The sequence below is a fragment of the Sabethes cyaneus genome, chromosome 2 (assembly GCF_943734655.1).
Source record: "Sabethes cyaneus chromosome 2, idSabCyanKW18_F2, whole genome shotgun sequence".
Taxonomy (NCBI): Eukaryota; Metazoa; Arthropoda; class Insecta; order Diptera; family Culicidae; genus Sabethes; species Sabethes cyaneus.
The window spans coordinates 122,533,597-122,557,908 of record NC_071354.1 but is presented as its reverse complement, the minus strand read 5'-3'; the positions used below and the strand labels follow the sequence as shown (position 1 = coordinate 122,557,908).

Below are 24,312 nucleotides of genomic sequence, written 5' to 3'. Positions count from 1 at the left end.
ACACATATTTCCGTCATTTTGGGTGCACTGCCTAACTTATCAAATTAGTACGCGCCAAAATTGTTCTGTATAAGTGTGTACGAAAGTTTATTGTAACCGACATGATTGGACATGCAAATTCGATTCCGTATTGTACCATTGTTGGAGGCGGACGCAATAAAGTTTAGTTGCATGATAAAAGTGTTTCTGTTATTTAGTTTTCCGGCCTCCATTGTGTTTTACTGTTTAAATTTCGTCTCCACAATATATATATATATATATATATATATATACTTATATACTTAATTTATACTATTTTACTCTAAATACTATTTCACTTTAAATCAGGTTTTTAGTAAGCTTTGGATGTGACGTTAATGCCCAGGATTCAGATGGTTGGACTCCACTGCATTGTGCTGCTAGTTGCAATAACCTAGCGATGGTTAAGTATTTAGTAGAATCTGGAGCTTGTATATTTGCCGCCACACTATCTGACCATGAAACGCCAGCAGAAAAGTGTGAAGAAGACGAAGAAGGGTTTGATGGTTGCTCCGAGTATTTATATAGTACGTTGAATATAAAGACAAACTGGCATATCTTAGGCACATAGAGAAAAGACATATAAATGGCACATAATACAGTAACACATACATCACGTTGGGGGAAGTCCTCTACGCTCGGACACTTTAGGTTTTTAAGATAAAACTCAAAAAATACCGGCTTTATTTCCTCTATTTTCACTTTAATGTAGAGAGAAACAGTATTATTAGCAAAAAATACATAAGCAACAAAATTTGCGCTGCAAGGTTAATTTTGAAAGTAGATAGTATTTTGTGTACACATTAGCTCAAATCGAAAGCTGTCCTCTATTCTCGGACATGATAAACTGATCTATTACCAGCATCAATAAAAGAAAAAGAAAGTTTGCTGTATAAAAGTTGAATTAAGTTCTATTCACATAAAATTTTTGTTGAGAGTGCTGGTGACGCAGAATGCTTGCAAAAATGTACGCGGCAACTCCATTTACAAGGCATATTGATAGGTTGACATCAAACTGATATTTTGCTGCAATTTTTTTTCTGATGTTTTCTACCTTTTGCATCACTTAACTAGTTTTATTTTACATAGGAATCAAAAATATATCAATTCTACATAAAGTAAGTATATTTCGCTGATTACTTTACTATCCATAGAGGACACGACACAGTTTCAAAAAATTAAGTTTTTTCTTCAAAATCTTGTATTTTCATGTCAAATTTAAAATGATTCGAAAAAATAACTTTATCAAGCCAACGTTCAGAAATATTGCATCTTTTATTTATTTAAAACATTTGAAGCTGTACTTTTATGAAATTTACTCGATTCTCTTTGTTTTAATGGTTGAACCGTCCGGTAGTTCTCATTTGCTAACTTTTTGAAACAAAGATGTCACAATTGGGATCCCATGAAATCTTGCAATTTACTATTGTTCCATGCTTTCCGAATATTTTTATCAATTTTTGTTTTTGAGAAATACTAGTGCCCGGCCATAAAGGCTGTCTGGCCATAGAGAACTTTCCCTACAGCGAATTCATTCATCAAATAAACTCTCATCGATTTCAATTTGGAAAGAACAAGTCGTTTTTGCAAATTAGACAGGCAGGTATACACCGATAGCATGAACACATTCACGTGTTAACCAAATTAACGTTATTACCTCGCGGTTCGTTAAATAAACGAGTTGATAAACGAATTCGGTATTATATCATTTTTCGCCTCACCTAGTACTCTACGTGGCTGAAGTGAGTTGGCTGGAATGACATTAGAGTAGGCTTACTAGGCACATTGTAGCAAGAAGTCAGATTATTGATTCCCAATAGAACACCTGCGTTATGCCAGTTTATCTATTATGTATTTTAATTTATTAAAATAAATTTATTTTTTTACAGGTATTCAGGAAAAATTGGGAATTTTGAATAACGGTGAAGTTTTCGCTGTTTTCTCCTATGATGCGCAACAGTCCGATGAATTAAATTTTTCAGTGAACGATAAGTTGACAATCATACGTAAAGGCGACGAATCAGAACGAGAATGGTGGTGGGCGAAACATTCAAAGGGCGCCGAAGGATATATTCCCAGAAATTTACTTGGGGTAAGTTTGCAAATAATATCTATGAGTAGCATACGAAGCAGGAGATTTTTTCCATACTAGTGGAAAAACTTCGGACTCCAATGACATATTGAAAATCCAAAATAATCGAGTAGTTAGACTAAAGTTTTCAAAAAAAAAAAACTAGAGGAATTCCATCGGGTTCCGCTTCTTTCGATATATCTAGATGATTTAATGCATCCAAGATATCGTTCACATTGATCTGATCTTTTGGGCGAACCTACCAACGGTTGAAAGCCCCATCAAATAGTAAATAAATAAATAAATTGATTTGATTAACGCTAATGTTATTTGTCGAAGTATTCAAGATCACGTTCTGCCTCTGGGTACGTTGTGTATACTTGCTGAGAAAAGTTAGCGAATAAATTGCATCCTGCTGAATCAGTACACTCATTATTGTCAAAGCATATTTTTGATGGGAAATTATCTGATTTTAATTTAGTTCTCATCAAGGTGAGTTGAAATAGATGATCTAGTTTTCACAGTTTGTAGAACAGAAGTGCGCGGAACGATTGGTTAGCAACGTTCGACGTTGTTTATACAGCTCGGGCTCGATTATCCGGGTAATCATTTTTATTTTCAGCCCGGATAATCGAATCATATTTTTGGTTTAAAATTTTATTTTGAGTGTCATGTTTTTTGACTTGTAGGTGTCCTAAATCTAATTCTAGTATTGATTAATCTCCCTTAAAGTTATAAAATTCCTTTCTTACGATTTTTTCACTGATGAATTTTATTTTTGAAACAAATTTTTTTTTGTGTGCCATATTTTTTTCTTTTAGGTGTCGTAAATTTTTTCTATTATTGAATAATTTACCCTAAAGTGAGAAAATTCCTTTCTTCAATTTTTTCACTTTAGGGTATGTAAATGATTTTTTTTCCATGTGTGGACTCATGACTGATGATGATGATTTTTTTTTTCATGTTGGGTATTTTTATCACTGCGACCATTTGTTTGATCTATTGTGATATATTCCCCGTTTTATTATAGCTATGTTGTCAAGATGACGCACCACTAGCAGAAGTGATTGTCATTGTTTGACTAATAGCATTTGTCCAGCCCGGTGATGCACTTCGGATGAAGTGCACTACTGCGCTGGGAGCTGTTCTCCAAATATCAGAGGGTTCTAACAGCCCTCTTTCGAAGAACCTTAATCTTTTATTGAGAATTGCCGGATATCGGCATAACAGGTGTTCCGAGTCTTCTTTTTCTATGCCGCAGAAGCGACATATATCATCATGAAGTTTTCCCATTAGCTTCAGATGATAGCGGCTCGGACAATGTCCTGTTATAAGACCAGTATAAATGCTTAGATCTTTCTTCGAAAGCTCCAGTATTTTGCGAGTAACTGAAACGTTTGGAGAGATGAAACGTTTCGACTGCCTAGCATTGAAAGTGTTATTCCAATTTGATTCCACTTTCGTACATTCCCATGCTTTTAGCTCCATTTTTAAAGCAGAAGCAGATAAGCAACAGAAGGGCTCAGGTCCTACAAATTGATGAGATGATCCGAGTCTTGCTAGTGCATCAGCTCTCTCATTTCCATCAATTCCACAGTGACCTGGGACCCAATATAGGTTGACTTGGTTACGACGAGACAATTTTTGGAGTGATTGAATACATTCCCAGACAACTTTTGATGTGCATGTCGCCGACTTTAGAGCGTTTAGAGCTGCTTGGCTGTCGGGCATGATGCATATATTTGAATGTTTATAGTTCCTGCGCAAGCGCACAGTCGTACATTCTAGAATTGCTTGTATTTCAGCTTGGAATACAGTTGGCCATCTGCCCATAGAAATTGACATGTCTATTCCTGGGCCAGTGACTCTTGCTCCCACTTGATTGCCCATTTTTGAACCATCTGTATAGAAAACTGTCGAGCCTGGACGAATATCGGGACCACCATCTTCCCAGGAATCACGTCTAGGCTCAAATACACGAAATATTCGGTTGAAGTTGTATTTTTTCTCCATCCAATCTTCATTACTGGTTACAAGAGGATTTATACTAATAGTTTTTAGAATACTGAGATGACCTGTTAAGTCCCCTTCAAAAAGGTTCTTTGATCTTTTGATCCTCAGAGCACTCTTTTCAGCTTCTAATTGTATAAACTGATGCAATGAAAGTATATAGAGTAAAGCATCCAATGCCTTCGAAGGTGTACTTCTCATTGCACCTGTTATTGAGAGAGTGGCTAGCCTTTGAAGGTTTTCCAGCTTTGTTTGGGTAGTTTTCTCTTTCGTTTTTGGCCACCAGACCAACGAAGCATAGGTAATCCTGGGTCTGACAATGGCCGAATAGATCCAATGGATCATCTTCGGTTTCAGTCCCCATTGCTTACCAAACGTTCTTTTACATATCCATAGAGCATTTGTTGCTTTGTTTACTGCTTGCTCTAGATGTGTGTTCTAATTGAGTTTCCTGTCAAGAAATACTCCAAGATATTTAACAGTGTCTGAAAGTTTTAAAAGTGTTCCTTTCAATCTGATGTTATTTAATGTAAATTTTTTCCTACTCGTAAATGGTATGATAGTAGTTTTATTGGCATTTATGCTGAGACCCTGCCTATCACACCATGATGAAATCAAATTTAAAGCCATTTGCATTCGGTCAGCGATAATAGAATCAAATTTTCCTCGAACAATTATGACTATATCATCTGCGAAGCCAATTATTTCAAAGCCTAGCGCCGTCAACTTTTGAAGAAGATCATCAACTATTAAAGACCACAGTAGAGGTGATATTACGCCTCCTTGTGGGCAACCTTTTACTGCTCTAATGCTTATTGATGAGCTTCCAAGGCTTGCTGATATCTCCTTTTTTGATAACATTTCGCTAATCCAGTCGATAATGGATATATCGAAACCACGTTTCGTCATAGCCGTAATCATTGAATTATGAGATGAATTATCAAATGCGCCTTCTATGTCAAGGAAGGCACCTAGTGAAATTTCTTTCGCTTCAAAAGACTTTTCTAGTTTTTTTACAACAGTTTGCACTGCTGTTATTGAAGATTTGCCTTTTTGATATGCGAATTGATATTCGCTCAAAGGATCTTTGGCTAAATATGATGATTTTATATGCTCATCAATTATTTTTTCCATTGTTTTTAACACAACGGACGATAAGCTTATCGGCCTGAAGGATTTTGGTGAAGTCTTATCCTTCTTATTAGCCTTCGGAATGAACGTGACCCGTACTTGTCGCCATACTGCTGGTATATGACCTAGTATCAGGCTTGATTGAAAAAGGTTTGTTAGAATAGGTGTTAAAAACGCCTTGCCCTTCTGTAGTAGTACAGGAAAAATTCCATCCCTACCCGGTGATTTGAAGGGTTCAAAAGTGTCAACCGCCCATTCAACCTTGCTTCTTGTAAAAAATTTTTTGGCCAAAGTACAAGCATCATTCCTGTTTCTATCTAACCCAGTCATTTCACTCGCTATTTCGAGAATGTCTGTCCTGGTTTCAAGATTTACAGTTCTCAATGCCGGTGCACTTTGGTCTCCGCATGTATTATAGATTGAACTTAGCTTAGCTTAGCTTAGACTGATTGCACATATCAATGGTTGCACTCAGTGATTGACCAGAACCAGTGAAATTGCACAATGAATCAAATGAATGTGGTTGGGATTTACCGATCATTCTCATTGTGCAAAATTCAGTGATTCGACATAGTAATGATCAATAACTGCGCCGGCCACGTCCTTGCAATCAGGTGGGAACGGGGAAGGAATGTTAGTGTAATCTTTGCTGTTCTAGGGACCGTGTTAACCTCTGCATCCCTACAAAGATTACAGGAAGGAGTTTTGCTAGTAAGGTTGGGTTTGTTGGATCAGGATTCACCTTGATAAGTGATGCGATCGTTACTTTTTTGTTTTTTTTTATAAAATGTAGAATTTTAGGTATGTTTTTCGTCTATTCATTATTCATTCGATTGTATTTAATTTTTTCATTTATCATAGTTTTGAGAATATATTTGTTCCAATGAAAAATTTGAATGAGTACTCACACTATTACTAAGTCTAAGCAGAGAGTTATATATTAGGTAAAAGTATTTATAGCAATTTAAACTCCAGACAGCCGGCTGTAGGGAGTGTTGCTAAATCGTGCATAACCGCGACAACGTCTCATCCCTGTAGATGGTGTATTTCATAGTATAGTACGAATAGTACGTTGAAACATAAATACTACTAACCGAAAGATGGTAGTGGGGTAAAATAAGTCAATATTTCGCTTCATTCATAACTCTCGGTAACATGGATGAAACTGGCTACTTATTACAATTTTAAACTAGTAGTTATTATTATCTTTATCACGCGATATAAGAAATATATTGAAGGAAATTATATGCTTCTAATAGTTGATGCGGTGTGGCGGCAAAAACCGCTTACGAAGTCTACAGATTAAAGTGAAAGTCTGATACCTAAGTGTACTCAGAACCGCACGACCACCCTGTACCTGTACGTGTCGAAAAAGTTACCTATCGCGTCCCCAAACAGGCAAAATTCCATATATCTAGAGCTCTGAACAACATAAAAAACGAAACAACAGACAATACATAGTTTTCAGTTGACTGAGAAAATGTCAAATTATCCAAATTTGCTTAAAAACACATTTGCACTAAACCTATTCACAGCTGAGAATTCACAGGTCTTCCAAACAACCATCAAAAGAATCTATTCAAAGTATTTAAAGCCAAGCTAATGTCCCAAGGCGAAAAAAACGCATCCTTACCCACCGCACCTTCAATTAATTGCAAGTCCAAACCAAGGGTTAAACACTTTTATGAAATCTGCACAATGCCGATTTACCGTCCCGCAATATAAGGCTCGACCTGAAAGCACAGTGAGCTCATGTAACTGCATTTACAAAACAAAAATCAGTCGTCAATGGTGTTCAACGACATGCGCACGCGGGTAGCAAACATGACGAATAAAATCAAAAATGACAATATCCTCCCACGCTTCACACCATATCTGCTTCGCCAAAAAAACGTGACACTATATAAGAGAAAGAGAGGTATTTTACAGTTGCAAGTGCAAATATGAGAAAGAGAGAGAGGTAACTAGTTCTAATAAGAATCTGTCTGTAGGATAAACGGTAATGGATCGGTGCGGTGCAGCACTTGCTTCGCGAGGGGGCTGCAGATGTATTGATATCGGAAAGCTTGTAATTAGTATGATTTCAATAACTGTTATCACTAAGAAAAAATTTAATGTTTGCATTTAAGTTAGTATGTTTAAAATAATTATATGAAATATGAAAATGGATACATATTTGAGTGTTTAACTTGATGCATTTAGTGTTGAATTAATTTGTAACCCTGTATGAAATAATACTAATACTTATCCCTCGTTGCTTTGCTTCTTTCGTTAACATGGCAACTCGTTGACTCGATGACCGGCAAACATAAACCAAAAACTATATTACAATTCAATAGGAGTATATGACATTCTTCATTCTCTACGATGAAATTGATCACTATTCTTCATTTGGCACACTAGCAATCACTTCCACTCGCGTTGCAACACACCGAAAAACTATCTAGAACATACGCGGTAACAAAACCTAACTGTTCGCCATGCAGTGTTTGCAGGCACCCCGCATGTATTAATGATTGAACAGGGAAAATGTGTTCTCATCATTAACTCTAATGTTTCCTTAGTTGAGTTAGTAAAAGAGCCATCCTCTTTTTTCAAAGTACCTAACCCACTAGAATGATCTTTAGCGAGGATTTTCTGCAATCTAGCAGTTACTGGAGTATTTTCAATGTTTTCACATGTGTGCCTCCAGTGAATCCTCTTTGATCTTCGTATTTCCCTATTATAGGCAGTGAGAGTTTGTTTATACTCCTCCCACTGTTGTGTTCTTTTTGCCCGGTTAAATAATTTCCGAGTTTTCTTTCTAAATTTCTCCAAAGTTTTGTTCCACCAAGGTACATCTCTATTCGTAGAGCGTTCCTTTGCAGGACAGCTTTCGTGATAAGCTTGTTGGATCAGGTTTGAAAGTTGTTTTGAGTTGTCCTCAAGTTCTTTACATGTCCTTGAGCAGCCTTTCAAGTTCTTGACTCCAACCTTCAGTTTCAAATTATACTGATCCCAGTTTGTTTTCCTGGGATCTCTTATAATTTCCTTAAGTTGCTGATTAGCTTCGTAATCAAACATGATTTGCTTGTGATCGGACAAAGATTCTTCATCCGATACGTGCCAATTTTTTATTTTATCAGTCATCGTTGGACTGCATAGTGTTAAGTCAAGTACTTCTTGCCTTATTGCGTTTACAAAAGTTGGCTCTTCCCCTTTATTGCATATATCTATATCATTTGATGATATATAGTCTAAAAGGAGTTCACCTCTGTTATTGGTATCTGTGCTGGCCCAAACAGTGTGATGGGCGTTTGCATCACATCCAATTACAAGTGCTTTGTTTTGTTTCTTGCAGTAAGAAACCAAATTTACCACTTCTGGTGGAGGTACTCCACCCAAATCTCCTGGAAAATATGCAGATGCTACGCAAATGGGTCGTTGGAACCTCCATCATTATTGCTGTGAGATCTTTTGTAATCAATTCTGTAATTGGAAAACTTTTCATGTTTTCACTTACTAAAATGGCAGCTCTTGGCGTGAGCTCACCTTCGGCGTAAATCAATTTACACGACTTTGTAGGAATTCCTTGTATCCTACCTTTATAGGTCCAGGGCTCCTGGATCAGTGCTACATCCAGGTTGCTTTCTGTGAATCTTCTACAAAGCAGTTGCTCCCTTTGCATGGTGAAGATTCACCTGGACAAATTTAACATTTTTTCTTTGTAATTTTATATGATTTGTGGTACGACCGGGCTGTTTTGGGTTTAGTCCTGCACCGTTGACACAACTGGGTCCTGGGATTTGACTGATTATATCAGCATCGCCAGTTTCCTCTTGGGTCTTATCGATGTCAGGGTCCCTCCTGAGTGCTGATCCCCCACTTGATTTGTTATTTATATTTATATTAAAAGTTTTATTAATTGTTTCCATCTCAATGGTCTTAATTTGCTGGGAGAAAGAATCAACTGTCCGTTACCAGCTTAGAACAGAGGGAGCAAATTACTGCACGGGGTGCCCTGGTACCATGCAGGCTCCGTTCGACCTTGGGAGACTTAATTAGACCCCCTCAAGCATTCATCCTTAGGCACGGGTCGCGTTACACCGAGGATTGGGGTCCTCCTCCGCAATTTACTCAGAATGTAGCATGCTCCAATGTTGCTTGCTACATTGGGAGTAAACGTTTTGCCTTTCTACTATATAAATATATAGTATAAAGGTATAGAAATCACTTGGAAAACCGGAAATGGAAAGAAGGTCCTGCGGGCCGAATGTCATATACCATTCGACTCAGTTTCGAAAACTGAGCATTTTCTGTGTGTGTATGTATGTGTGTGTGTATGTGTGTGTGTGTGTGTGTATGTGACGCTTTTAATCTCACTCACTTTTCTCGGAGATGGCTGGACCGATTTTAATGTTCTTAGTGTCAAATGAAAGGTCTAGGTGTCCCACTGGTCGCTATTGAATTTCATACTGATCGGACTTTTAGTTCAAAAGTTATGTATAAAAATATGAAAAATATGGGACTTCATTATCTAATAGGTCCCTTAATCGATTTGAACAAAATTGATTGCATATGAAAGAGGAGCCTTACAAACCCTTAACTTCCAAATTTCATGACGATTGGGCTTGTAGTTTGAAAGTTACATAAAGAAATGTGAAAAAACAGTATTAAAAACATATTTTTGTAATTATAAGCATTAATTCAATGAAAAACATCACACATTTTATTATTATTTGAAAATTACTGCTGAGATCTATCAAACAAAACCGAGTTATTGAAAATCGGACGGTTCATTCAAAAGTTATGTAAACTTTAACACTTAAGCACCGTGTATTAAACCGTTAAAACGTGTGAATTCAAAACAAATGTTGATTGTATTCAATGTGTGTGATGTATGTGTGTATGTATGTATGTATGTATGTATGTATGTATGTATGTATGTATGTATGTATGTATGTATGTATGTATGTAGTATGTATGTATGTATGTATGTATGTATGTATGTATGTATGTATGTATCTATGTATGTATATATGCATGCATGTATGTATGTATGTATGTATGTATGTATGTATGTATGTATATATGTATGTATATATGTATGTATATATGTATGTATATATGTATGTATTTATGTATGTATGTATGTATGTGTATGTATGTGATTCCAAGCAACAATGTGAGTTTGATTGTACTCTTATGGTGGTTTTCATGACCAATTTTGGTCTTGAATGCCATCATAAGAGTGTAATAAAACTCAAATTGTTACTTGGGATGACAATTTGCAATTTTTAAATTTGCATTGAAATTCAAGAAAAGATGTTTCTCACTTTTCTGAATCAATAGTCTGAAATTTTTGAAGCCTCTTAGTGGAATACGAAATTTGAAATTAAAGAAAAGAAAAAACTTTTACGACTAAATTCCACTATTTAATATTTTTTCGCGACAGATACGTATACGCTTTGAAATAAGACACTGATGAAGCCTGCACGTCGGAGGCGAACTACGTATCTGTTGCAAATAAATATTAAATAGTGGGATTCAATCGAAAAGCTTTTTCTTTTCTTTGGTTTCAGAATTCAATTGTCATTTTCTTCACTTGCTGTTGCTCACAATTGTACAAGAAAAGCAAAAAGCGAAGAATAGCAGTTAATTTAAGCATGTAGGTATAGTATAGAATCTCGACTGGGAGAGGCTGTTAGAGTCAATAGGATCGTAGCAACTGGCCCTGCAATTGTCCTGCACTATAACAGCTGGCTGCGAACTCTGTCGTATAAAAACAGAAGGTCAAGTTTCGATAACGGAATGTAGCACCTAGGCTTTCCTTCTTTCCTTAGGTATAGTGGTATATAGGATTAAAAATACTAGTGAGTTGATTTTTCCAAATAAATTTATACGAGTTTCAAACATATTTTGCGTATCAATATATGCTCTTTTCAATCAATAGATACTAGAGCTTAGAAATTTTATATGAAAAATAGGAAGTAAACGTTGCACGGTAGTAATTTTGTAAGATTTGTTTTCGTTAGTGACATTTTAAAGGACAGATGTCTTATGTCATGTATCATGTTTCAACAAATAAATCAAAAATGACAAGCACTGAAAATCATATCGATCATATTTCCCATTCTCAAGCATGTTTAAGGCGCAGCTTTTGCAACCCTCTTGTTTTCCTAACCCTCAAACATTGTAAAAACGATGCGATCAAGCTAATGACTATCTTTTCATGAAAGTACATTCAAAAGAGGCATAAGTTTTGATTTTCATGCAAAAATAATTATCTGAAGGAGCGCCAGCTAAGAAAAAGTTCAATTTCTCTTTTTCATATCTAATGCTCTATTCAGTTATTTTTTCTAATTCAGATATATTGCAAAATTGAAGCCAAGCAAACTAATAGTAAAATTTTGAGATTAGTCATTTTGTTGTCGATATCCTTTGTCTTCAAAGGCGAAGTATAATAATAATTTTTCTGAACTCTTGTTTTTCAAAGATGCTAACTTTTGAACACATGGTATTAATTAATTATCAAAAAATCTGTTCTGAACACATATTTCATATTGTCAATTCAAAACAAGTTTCGTATGTGGCTCTGAAGCCCGAAAGTTAAGGCTGACCGATTATAAAACTAAATAAGGTGTTACAAGTATTTACGCACCCAAGGAAAGAAAATTTAATTATTCTACGCAATACGTTGGGAATTTTAGTGGCAAATAAGGATTTTGAGGAATACGGAACGGATATTTAAAAATATAGTCAAGTTAATTATACATAGATGTTCCTGAGAAATTAAATAATGATTATTGTGGCAGTAGAAAGGCTAGGTCACGCCGCTAGGTGGATTAATTCGGGTTTTTTTACAAGATTTGCCGCGGAAGAGACTCGGTGCAGATCTAGATGGATCCATCACGTGTTTGTCATGGAGCCATCCAGCGCTGCACACCGAAAGACAAATCTCAACACTCCTCCTTTATCCTGGCTTGTGACAGATAGTTTGGGTTCCGATCCAATTTCCCCATCACTTGTTCACTCTTTTTATGGAGTCACACGTGCTAGTTCATCAGCGTGGTCCCTCACTGGCGGAGTTGATGATGATGATGATGATGATTATTTTGATGATGATCATGTTGAGTGTGATGATGATGATGGTTTTTTTATGATGATCAAAATAAATAGGATGATGTAGGAAAATGAAGATCATGATTGTTCGGATTAATGGAAACCTCTCTGTAGCGATTTTGGTGAAATACGCTCAAAGCTGCAATTTTTAATATAAAGTTTGATAAATTAATATGATATTTTAGGTTACAACGCATTGTTCTTACAATTTTAGTTTCCTCCTCAATAGATTAAACAATATACTCTGATTAACCCTTTTGGTTACTGATGGCAGCCAAATACCTAATAATAATTAAATTTATATTTACGAATATTCATATTTCACTATAATAGATTTACCATATTGGTTTGCTATATGATAATTATTTAATGCAACAAAATAACTGTACCACTAAACCGCATGTATTATCTGTATTAATCGCCTCTACCGAATGGAGTCGTTCCAAGTTTGCCAACTGCACTGGTTGACACTATAATGTAGTCAATGTTGGTATCCAATTGAAGCCAACTGAAAATAGTTTACGCCGGAGTTAAACGGGGGGTAGTCCACCGAACACTCCCCTGCCCGTAAATTCTTCTCGAGCACGTGTTGATTTGGATAAGATTTACTTTCGCCCCTAAAGACCTGTCCATCTCGCCGCTGGTCGTCGAAGTTTTCTTCTCGTTGTTTCGAGCTATTTCTACGTTTTTCGTAGGATTCAATTTCAATCCTTCGCGAGCTCCTTGACCTGCTACGTTTCCGAAACCGGTCTCTTATCTTAGTTTCTTCCCGCTTCTTGGTAGGTGTTCTTGATCTTGTTCGAGATTTGTTTCTACCTTCGTTTTTGTCACAACTTGTCTTCTTCGGTGGCGAAATCTCCTTTCTCCTGTCATTCGATCCATCTGAATTCACAAAATTCCTTTCGTATGACTTTTCACGTCTTTCACGTCCTGTAGATGTAGATAGAGATCTATCTCTGTCCTTAGAAGCTGATCTTGACCGTGATCTAGGTCTATCGTTAGATCCGGGTGAATAACGATTTCGGGACCAACTTCTTCGCTCGCCACGATCGTTAACTTTTGCAAAACGATCTAACTTGCTACCACGTTCACCATGTTCACGTTGTTTCTGTGTTTAATAGTGAGAATCTCTCTCTTCATACTGTCGACGAGCTCGTATATCATCTTCCGATTTAACGAGACAAAAACGGTTTACGTGAGCATCTTCAATGGCACAATAGTTTTGTGAGGTTTGATTTGTTTTAAGTGGCCGTGGCCCACAGATTGCCCATCCTAACTCACAGCGCAAGGCGACGGGATCCCCTGCTTCACCTACCCTCGATTCGAGAGGTGCTAATAACCTCATATTGGCTAAACCTATCAAAACTGTGGGTGCCGCATCCTGTAGATCTTCTATAGGCACACCAGCTAGGTGTGGAAATAGACCGATGAGCTCTCGCATCAGATAGCTCTGCTTTGGAAGATTCAGTCGTTCTATTGTTTGAACGTCGTTTAGAATGTGCCTATCAGTTTTACCCTTTTCCGATATCGCCAAAGCTACTCGCATGGAAGCCTTTTCGATCCTATTGACGTTTGCTGTCCATTTTAAATTTAGAGGTGCAGCTGTACCAACGAGATCCAATTTATCTGCTATTGCTCTTTTGGCGTTTTGGATGACCCTTCATAAAAAAAGTGAATGTCGATTGACCGTTTACCATTATACAAAGTTACAGATGCCACCCGTAATATAACTGCACGTTTGACATTTTCGTGAGTGTAACAATTGGATTCCTCCGCTCTTTTATCCCTTCTATGTAACATGGAATGATGCGATTCATTGCAACCGTTTATTTTGCACCGGAATTTATTACGACAGCATTGATTGCCATGGTTATATAAGCATAGTGGTCGGTTGACTAAATTAATACGTTCATTCACGGATAGCTTTCCGAAATATTCACAATTTCTAGCACGATGTCCTGGTTTATAACAGGTTGCACACAATTTATCATCTGGTTTCCTTTGCGACGACGTATCGACTCTAGCATCTCTCAGCGATTCTGTCTCGTCGTCATAGTGTGCGTTAAGAAACTCTTTTTGTGTGGGATATACCTTCTCCCGCCTGAGCTCAGGGCCTTTTTTCTGCCCGACAGCTATTAACTCACTGGCATCTGATGATAAGGGATTCCATAAAATTACCAAACGTTCGCAATGTGATCTGAGGGGTATTTCTTTTGTATCGTACCCATTGCATTTGATAGTCAGTAGGAAGTTTTTCTACCATCTCTTGCAAGAGGACTGGATTACTGAGATGATCTAGGTGGTTTGCCGCTTCGATATGGTCACATAATTGCTGAGTCAGCAATCCTAAATTTATCAGACTCTCCAAACGATCCGATTTGGGAGAATCTGCCTTTCTCACGTCAGCAATCAGCTTGCGGATTAAAAGCTCCGGTCTCCCGAAAACTTTCGCCAATGTATCGATTATCTTCGGAACGTTTTTCGGTAACAGCAGTCTGCTGCGCACAGCGTCGAGAGCAGGTCCTCTAAGGCTATCCTGCAATCGAACCAAATTCTCCACGTCCGAAAATCCACAGGCCTCATTGGCGTTCTCAAAGGAACTAATAAAAAGTGGCTAATCGATGGATCTCCCGAAAATATAGGGAGCTTTCTGGGCCACACTTGCCGAGCGGCGATCTGGTTTGTCGACGGCCCCAGCCCGTGTGCAGCTGCATATGTTTTCTGAGAAGGAGATTGTCGCTCTGGCGTGGACCAGTTCACAAATTTGCTACAATCAATCGAACATGGAGGATTTAGCTGAGAACATTGCATATCACTAGCCTTTTTTGATTCTTCGGTTACCGCGGGAAGTTGCTGATTTACCATTGTTACCGCAACGGTGCGCGTTCCGGGACGCGGGGGCAACTGCGTGCCGCCTTCGTTAGACAAACGATTGTTCAAGACGTTAGGGTGTCTCAGCGGCGTACTTGCGCGTAGTCTATGGTTTTCGAAAAGTGTTGTGCCTCCAGGATTAGCCTTTGGGATCGCGCCGAGACTATTGGCATTTGATCTCCCTGATCTCCCCCTTCGCCTTTAACAATTCTCGCTGTTGCTCGATCGGCGCTTGAGTACTGGCATGACTACCCGCACTTTTGACACTACCATGACCTTCTGACGCCTCTTCTTCACGAATTAGTGATTCCATAACCTCGTACCGCTTCCTCATATACTCTTGCTATAAAGCCTGTTCTTCATCCAGTCGCAACAATTCCATTCCACTGCAGTAGGCCGCAATCGAGACGATTTCGATCCTGCTGTCTTTGTGGATTCTGGACGCTCAGGGACAGACCTGACCACTTTTGTACATAAATCATAATACCAGGCTCTATTCTCCACAGAATCATCCACTTGTGCGCTCTGATAGTGGTACGATATACTGCATTTATCGCAGGCTACCATCCCGCGATCAACCGACGGAGATAAACCACATTTGCCGCATAAGCAATAGGTGTCATTAAATCCAGCCGCCGTTGCCATTTCGTTGAGTGCTAAAATTCTTTGAGATTGTTCGGATTAATGGAAACCTCTCTGTAGCGATTTTGGTGAAATACGCTCGAAGGTGCAATTTTTAATATAATGTTTGATAAATTAATATGATATTTTTGGTTACTGATGGCAGCCAAATACCTAATAATAATTAAATTTATATTTACGAATATTCATATTTCACTATAATAGATTTACCATATTGATTTGCTATATGATAATTATTTAATGCAACAAAATAACTGTACCACTAAACCGCATGTATTAACTGTATTAATCGCCTCTACCGAATGGAGTCGTTCCAAGTTTGCCAACTGCACTGGTTGACACTATAATGTAGTCAATGTTGGTATCCAATTGTAGCCAAGTCAAAATAGTTTACGCCGGAGTTAAACGTGGGGTAGTCCACCGAACAATGATGATGATGGTTTTGATGATGATGGTTTTGATGATGATGATGATTTTGTTGAGGATGATGATTAATTTGATGATGATGATAAATTATGAATCATACCACGCACAATTTGAAAATTAAAAATTGATACTATTATCTGCATTACTCGCTGATAAAAATACAGCCCGGACTCGATTATCCGGGTGACAATTTTTATTTTCAGCCCGGATAATCGAATCATAATTTTTGGTACAAAAAATTTTTAGGCATGTCGAGCTTTTTGACTTTAGGTATCAGAAATGTTTTATTTATTATTGATCTATCTTTCCAAAAGTCAGAAAATTCCTTTCTTACGATTTTTTCCACTGATAATTTTTTTTGGTGCCATATTATTTTTTGTATGTTATGTTTTTCAATATTTAGGTATTATAAACGTTTTTTTTTATTATTGATCAATCTCCCCTAAAGTCATAAAATTCCTTTTTTGCATTTTTTTTATTGATGATTACGATGATAATGATGATGGTAATGGTGATGATGATGATGATGATTTTTAAGTAAAAAAATTGATTCCGTCATCGCAGGATTTATTTTAGTTTTGTTCGACGATAAAAGGAATGTAAGAAAGGAATTTTGTAGCTTTAGGGAGGTGTATCAATACTTGTCAAGTTGGAATCATCATGTATCATGAAAACTATAACATTAAGGTTTAAAATAAATCATCGAAAAAAAAAATAATTTTTTTTTCACCCGGATAATCGAATCCCCGGTTAATCGAATCCCCGGATAATCGAGTCCGGCCTGTATATAGGAAAGGAATTTAATACCTTTAGGGAGGAGAATCAGTATTTGTCATGCTAGAATCATTCTCTAACGTTGAAACTATGACTTTTTTGGGTAAAATAAATTATTTAAAAAAATGTTTTTTTTTTCACCCGGATATTCGAATCCCCGGCTAATCGAATCCGAACTGTACATTCAACAGTTTCCGCTTTGAAAATTTCGGTGATCGTCAAGGGTAACCCAGAGGGGGTGAAAAACAAATTTGAACATCAGAAAATCTCTCTTGTCTAACCTTGGTTCTCACATAATTGTAGAATTTTTTTGAGAAAGATTTGATTTCAGATTCCGTCTTGAGATTGTACTCCTTAAATGCGGTATTTATAGCCAGATTAAGCTGATTGCATATATTTAAACAATTTTTCAAATTATCTGCACTTTAGTGTTTTTTTGGTAACTTTGTGTGCCGTTTACGATTTTTTAAGTTTTTAATTTGCCTATTTAACCATACTGGATCTTAAGACAAAACTTGGCATCTGGGTCTGCGTTTTTTAACTGTTACTTCTTTCATAATTATTGTTTGGCAATAGGTTGTTGTAGAATATTTTGGTAGTGTTTTCGACGTTTCCCACCTTTCTTAAAATTAGTTGCCAATCAATAAGGTTTAATTTTTCTCTAATGCTACTATAAATTAGCTACTTGATAGTCATAAAATTCTTCATATTCACAATCAAACCGCCTCTCATTGCCATGTACAAATACAGAATATTCAATTGCCGTGTGGAATGTTTCATTCCTCCATACAGGGGCAAGTGATTCGCATACACAGAAATCTTCCAGCTTTTTTTTGTCACACCTAGTACATCATAAAAACACATATGACATCATCCTAACACCCCCAAAATTTCAAGTTATTCCAAAAAAACGTTTTTTGGCTAGGTGTACACATCATGACTATTGTACTAACTTGTGTACTATCATTAATAACTCAATAATTTTAAGTTTTTTATACATTTTTGGAAAGCTTAGACGATAAGCTTTCAGAATATATATACATTTACTATGGGTCTACAAAAGTTAGACGAAATTTTCTCAATTAAATATGAAATTTAACTAAAAAATTAAAATTTTTCTCACTTTAGGGGTCCTTAAAGTGACCTTAAAAATGACCCACATTCCTAAGCTCAACATCACTTGTTTTATATTCAATTCTAAAACTTTGGTCAAAATTTCAGCCAAATCGGTCAACATTTGCAAATTTGAGACCATTTTTAAGAGTTGTAGAATTAGTTGCTTCCCAATATCACCCGCCTAAACTTACAACTGAGCATCTTGTACACGATGTAACAACTTTCAGTATCCAGCTTTTTACGAGCCATAATATTTGACAATTTAACAATACAAAGCTTAACTTAGATCTGGCCAACGTCGGCAACACAAGTACCTTCAATAGGAATACTGTCTTACTGGTGGACAGCTGAAATTGTGGAACTCCGCGGAGCGTGCTTTCGTACGAGGAGAATTATGCAAAGAGCTCGTTCACTAGTTATCACTAGTTGCTGCACGCGCAGCGCTTAGGAGTAGGATAAAAGCTAGACGAGCCTGCTTTGAAAGGTTATGTGCTAGTGCCAATGCGAACCCGTGGGGTGATGCATACAGGGTCGTAATGGGAAAGACCAAGGGCGTGATGACGCCCGCAGAGCAATCACCAGGCATGCTGGAGCGGATCATCGAGGGCCTTTTTCTGCGCCACGAGCCAAGGCCCTGGCCGCAGGCCACTGAGTTCCAGTATCTCAGACCATAGCGTAAGATGGTCGGCCTCTCAGCCGAACATCCACAGTAACGTGGGCGACGGCGGTTTAGAGGTCGGGGAGGAAGCGACGGTTACGAAAGAGGAAATCATTGAGATCGCTAAATCCCAAAGGTGAGCAAGGCACCGGGACTAGACGGAATCCCTAATTTGGCCAATAAAGCGGCTATTTTGGAGGCTCCCGAATTATTCGGAGCAGCAATGAGTAGATGCCTGGAAGATGGCCACTTCCCAGACAGATGGAAGCGACAGAACCTAGTCCTATTGCCGAAGCCGGGAAAACCACCGGGTGTCCCCTCGTCATATAGGCGGATCTGTCTGCTCGATACTGCCGGCGAGGTGCTGGAGAGAGTTATCCTTAACAGACTCGTACAGTACACGGAGGGTAGAAACGGTCTGTCAAGGAACCAATTCGGCTTCCGTAAAGGCAAATCTAGGTGGATGCCATCTTGTCTGTCACTAAGACAGCTGAGGTGGCAATCCAGCGTAAGAGGACGGGTATCCGCTATTGCGCAGTTGTCACGCTCGACGTGAGAAATGCGTTTAATAGCGCTAGTTGGGACTCCATAGATAACTCACTTCGGAACGTCCAAATGCCGGAGTCGCTGTACAGGATTCTGGAAAATTATTTCCAGAATCGTGTGCTATGCTATAGCACGGAGGAATGTCAGAAGTGCGTTCCAATCACCGCAAGGTTCCATACTGAGTCCGGTGTTGTGGAACGTTAAGTATGACGAGGTGTTAAAGCTAAAATTTCCGGTAGGGGTGGTGATTGTCGGCTTTGCGGACGATATCACCTTGGAAGTCTACGGTGAATCTATCAGAGAGGTTGAGTTGACGGCTGCCCACTCTACAAGCATTGTCGAAGATTGGATGCGCTCAGGGATGGTTCGATCACTTTGACTCAATTTTGATTCATTTGAAAGAACCGTCTTAACGGAGCCAAATATGACAAAGTTATGTATGGGACATTTGTAGAACAGGTTATTATCTATAATTTTGCTGAAAAGAGTTTTGCTGTATCGTTTGTAGTTACAGCGCTACAGCGCTAGTATCTTATTAGTGACTAAATGAACATTCATTTAGTCACTGATGAGTTACTAGCGTTGTAGCACCATAACTACAAACGATACAGCAAAACTTTGTTCAGAAAAATTTTAGATTAGAACTAGTTCTACAAATGTCCCATATATAACATTGTTATATTTGGATCGGGTGAGACGGTACTGTCAAATGAATCAAAATTGAGTCAAAGTGATCGAACCATCACTGGATGCGCTCCAGGAAACTGGAGCTAGCGCATCATAAAACGGAGGTTATCGTGGTGAACAACCACAAGTCGGTGCAGCAAGCAAATATCAGCGTCGGGGATTAAACTATCTCGTCAACGCGGTCCTTAAAACTCCTGGGCGTCATGGTCGACGACAAGCGCAAGTTCGGGAGCCACGTCGACTATGCCTGCAAGAAGGCTTCCACTGCTATTTCGGCATTGTCTCATATGATGTCTAATAGCTCTGCGGTATACGGCAGCAAGCGAAGGCTTTTAGCCAACGTGGTCCAGTCCATACTTAGGTATGGCGGACCGGTGTGGTCATCGGCGTTAGGTACCAAAAGCTCCCTAGGTAAGCTGGAAAGTACCTACCGTCTCATGTGCTTGAGGGTGGCGAGTGCGTATCGCACTCGTATCTATCGTATGGCCCCAAAACCCCTTATATGCAAATTTTCACGCCGATCGGTTCAGTAGTTTTCGATTCTATAAGGAACATACGGGTAGACAGGCAGAAATCCATTTTTATAGATATAGGTTTGTATGGGAGCCTACGGTGGGGGGAGGGATCTCTAACTATCATAAGAATCTTCCCTGGCACCAAAAACCCCTACATGCAAATTTTCACGATGATCGGTTCAGCATTTTTTTTTATTGGGGTAAATATTCGAATATTTTTTTTTTAGATTATAGTCACTTTAACCAGCTTGGGTCATTCGTGACTTCTGCGGGGTTGGGATTTGAACCCAGGTCCTCGGCGTGAGAGGCGTGAATGCTAACCACTAAGCCGGGACTGGCCCCATATTCACCCAAATATTCGATTACATATAATACTTAAGAGTAACTATCCTACGCCATATTGTGTGTTCAATCACAAGTGATTATTTTTCAACACTATTAGACTGGGCTTAATTTACTATTATTATAATTTCATATGATTTGTTACGACAATTAAAATTATTTAACAGTAGGGATTAAAACCTACATGTAAGGAAAAATATATATAAAATCTTAACTTAATATCTAACCTAGCTAACTTATGATCTATAAAGAGACCTAATCATCGCAATAGAGGATTGCAACGATTTTTGTCGGAAACTTGAAATAATTTTTTTTTACATAGCGTCTAGGGTTTCAACACCAGTAAGTCTATGTAATTCTAATGTACTAAACCAAGGAGGACGCTTCAAAATTATTTTCAAAATTTTATTTTGAATCCTCTGAAGACTTTTCTTCTTCGTAATACAACAACTTGACCAAATCGGAACGGCATATAACATTGCTGGTCTAAAAATTTTGTTTGTAAATCAATAGTTTATTTTTCAGACAAAGTCTAGAATTCCTGTTAATGAGAGGATATAAGCATCTCATATATTTGTTACATTTTGCTTGTATACTTTCAATGTGGTCTTTAAAAGTAAGTTTTTTATCATAAATCAATCCCAAATATTTAACTTGGTCAGACCAAATCGAAGTAACTCCATTCATCTTGATAATGTGATGCTATGGCTTGAAGGAAGAAGCTCTAGGCTTATGAGGAAAAATAATTAATTGAGTTTTAGAAGCATTGGGAGAAATTTTCCACTTTTGCAAGTATTTGGAGAAAATATCCAAGTTTTTCTGCAGTCGACTACATATGATACGAAAACTTTTTCCTTTTACGGAAATGCTTGTACCATCGCAAAATAACGACTTAGTGCAGCCAGCCGGTAATTCAGGAAGATCAGATGTGTATATGTTATACAGGATTGGGCCCAAGATCGAGCCTTGATGCACACCTGCTTTAACAGGAAATTTATCAGATTTAGAATTCTGATAGACCACCTGTAGAAATCGATCAGTTAAATAATTTTGTAAAATTTTTACAATGTAAATTGAAAAGTTAAAATTTAGCAATTTCATGATTAACCCTTTATGCCAAACACTGTCGAATGCTTTTTCTATGTCTAGAAGAGCAACTCCAGTAGAATAACCGTCGGCTTTATTAGCTCGTTTCATATTAGTGACTCTGAGCAATTGATGAGTAGTGGAATCCCAAGTAGCACAATATATGTGCATTTAGTTAAAGCAACCGGATTACGACTGAAATTAGTCATATTTCGGTTACCGCAACAACTTTGTAACACCCGTGCTAGTAGGGATGGCCATGTCGAAAACCAAATTGTTCATCTGCAAAAATGGAATATTCAGTAATGTGTGACATCATTCTGTTAAGAATTATTCTCTCAAATAATTTACTTATGGAAGGAAGTAAACTAGCCTCCGCTGGATTTTTATCTGGCTTCAAAATAGGTGTAATCTTAGCAGTTTTCCATAAGTTAGGAAAATATGCTAATTTAAAACAATTATTAAATATTTTAACCAAAAAATTGATAAGTGATTTCGGGGAGTTTTTTAATTCAAATGTAAAATATCCCATCATCACAGGAGCTTTCATATTCTTGAATTTTTTGATAATTAAACGAACCTCATCCAAGTCATACTGCATTAGGTGAGACGTTATAAGTAGAAATTTGATCATATTTTTGTGAGACATCGTTTTCAACTGAGCTCACCACGTACAAATTAAAATTATGAACATTTTCAAACTGCTGAGCAAGTCTTTGAGCCTTTTGTTCATTGTCATATGATATGATCGCCATCTTTTATCGCTGGAATAGGTTTTGATGGTTTCTTCAGAATTTTTGACAATTTCTAGAAAGGTTTTGAATAAGGTTTCAACTACTCAATCTTATTCGCACTCTTTTCATTCCTCAAAGCAGTAAATTTCTGTTTTATCTCTTTTTGTAAATCTTTATAAATAATTTTCATAGCAGGGTCACGAGTTCGTTGATATTGACGCCTACGTACATTTTTCAGCCTAATAAGCAATTGAAGATTGTCATCAACAATTGGAGTATCTAATTTCATTTGGACCTTCGGAACAGAATTGTCCCTGGCTTCAATAATAGCACTTTTCAAAGCTTCCAAAGCTGAATCAATATTGGTTTTACTTTGCAAACTTACTTCATGATTCAAATGATTCTCAATGTGAGACTTGTATATTTCCCAATTGGCCTTGTGATAATTAAACACAGATTTAATTGGGTTTAAAATTGTCTCATGCTATAAAGGAAAAGTGATTGGGAGATGATCCGAATCAAAATCAGCATGAGTAATTAACTCGCTGCACGCCTGACTTTGGTCAGTTAGAATCAAATCAATTGTAGAAGGATTTCTTGTAGAAGAAAAACATGTAGGCCCATTTGGACATAAAATCGAAAAGTATCCAGATGAGCAATCATTAAAAATAATTTCTCCATTAAAATTACATTGAGCATTATTCCATGATCGGTGTTTAGCATTAAAGTCACCGATAATTAGAAATTTTGAGCGATTTCTTGTAAGCTTTTGCAAGTCGCCCTTCAGAAAATTTATTTGTGTGTTTGTGCACTGGTAAGGGAGATACGCAGCCGCAACGAATAATATTCCAAGTTCCGTTTGAACTTCAATTCCCAAAGCTTCAATTATCTTTGTTTCAAGATGAGGAAGAGTGCGATGCTTAATTTGTCGGTGAATAATAGTAGCAACTCCACCGCCAGAACTATGAATTCTATCAAACCTATGAACCACGTAGTTGGGGTTATATTTTAGTTTGATACTTGGCTTTAAAAAAGTTTTGAAAATAACTGTAATGTGCACTTTATTAACCGTTAAAAATTGTAAAACTCATCTTCGCTCGCTTTTAATGAACGAGCGTTCCAATTTAGAAATTTAATTGAATTATTTAAAGTCATTGCTGAACTTCAACTTCATCACAATTTCGTATGTATAATTTGTTCTAATTCGAATAGCTTCGGTCATGGAACTTGCTTGCAACAAAGCAGTCATTAGAGTAGACATTGCTTGTTGCAAAAATAAAAGCTTATCGTCATTAATGGCATCGTCCTTAGGTAGCGTCCTTAGTGATCTTTTTGGAACTGCCTTGAATAACAGGTATGTTCGAGTTTCCGGCTAAGACCGAAGCATATGTTTTACCTGCCCTATATGGTATATGTTGGTTCCATATACCTGATTCACCCGTTTGCACCTTACGCTCTTTTGGTGGCGTTACACCATATGCAAAAGATTTACAGACGTTCGGACAACTTAGCAGGCTGGCTGATAGAACAGAGGAGTGGATTTCTTTTCTGGTGTCTGGGGTGTCTGCGTACAGATCCCAGATC

General features: G+C 37.5%; 1 protein-coding gene across 1 annotated transcript in view; it reads left to right on the top strand.

Annotated features, from left to right (window-relative positions):
- Positions 1-24,312, top strand: part of LOC128736918 (apoptosis-stimulating of p53 protein 2) — a 290,684-nt gene that overhangs the window by 223,683 nt on the left and 42,689 nt on the right. The window contains exons 7-8 of the mRNA XM_053831429.1: positions 328-545; positions 1,908-2,110. Of these exons, the coding sequence (XP_053687404.1) occupies positions 328-545; positions 1,908-2,110 (421 nt within the window). The remainder of the gene's footprint in view (positions 1-327; positions 546-1,907; positions 2,111-24,312) is intronic.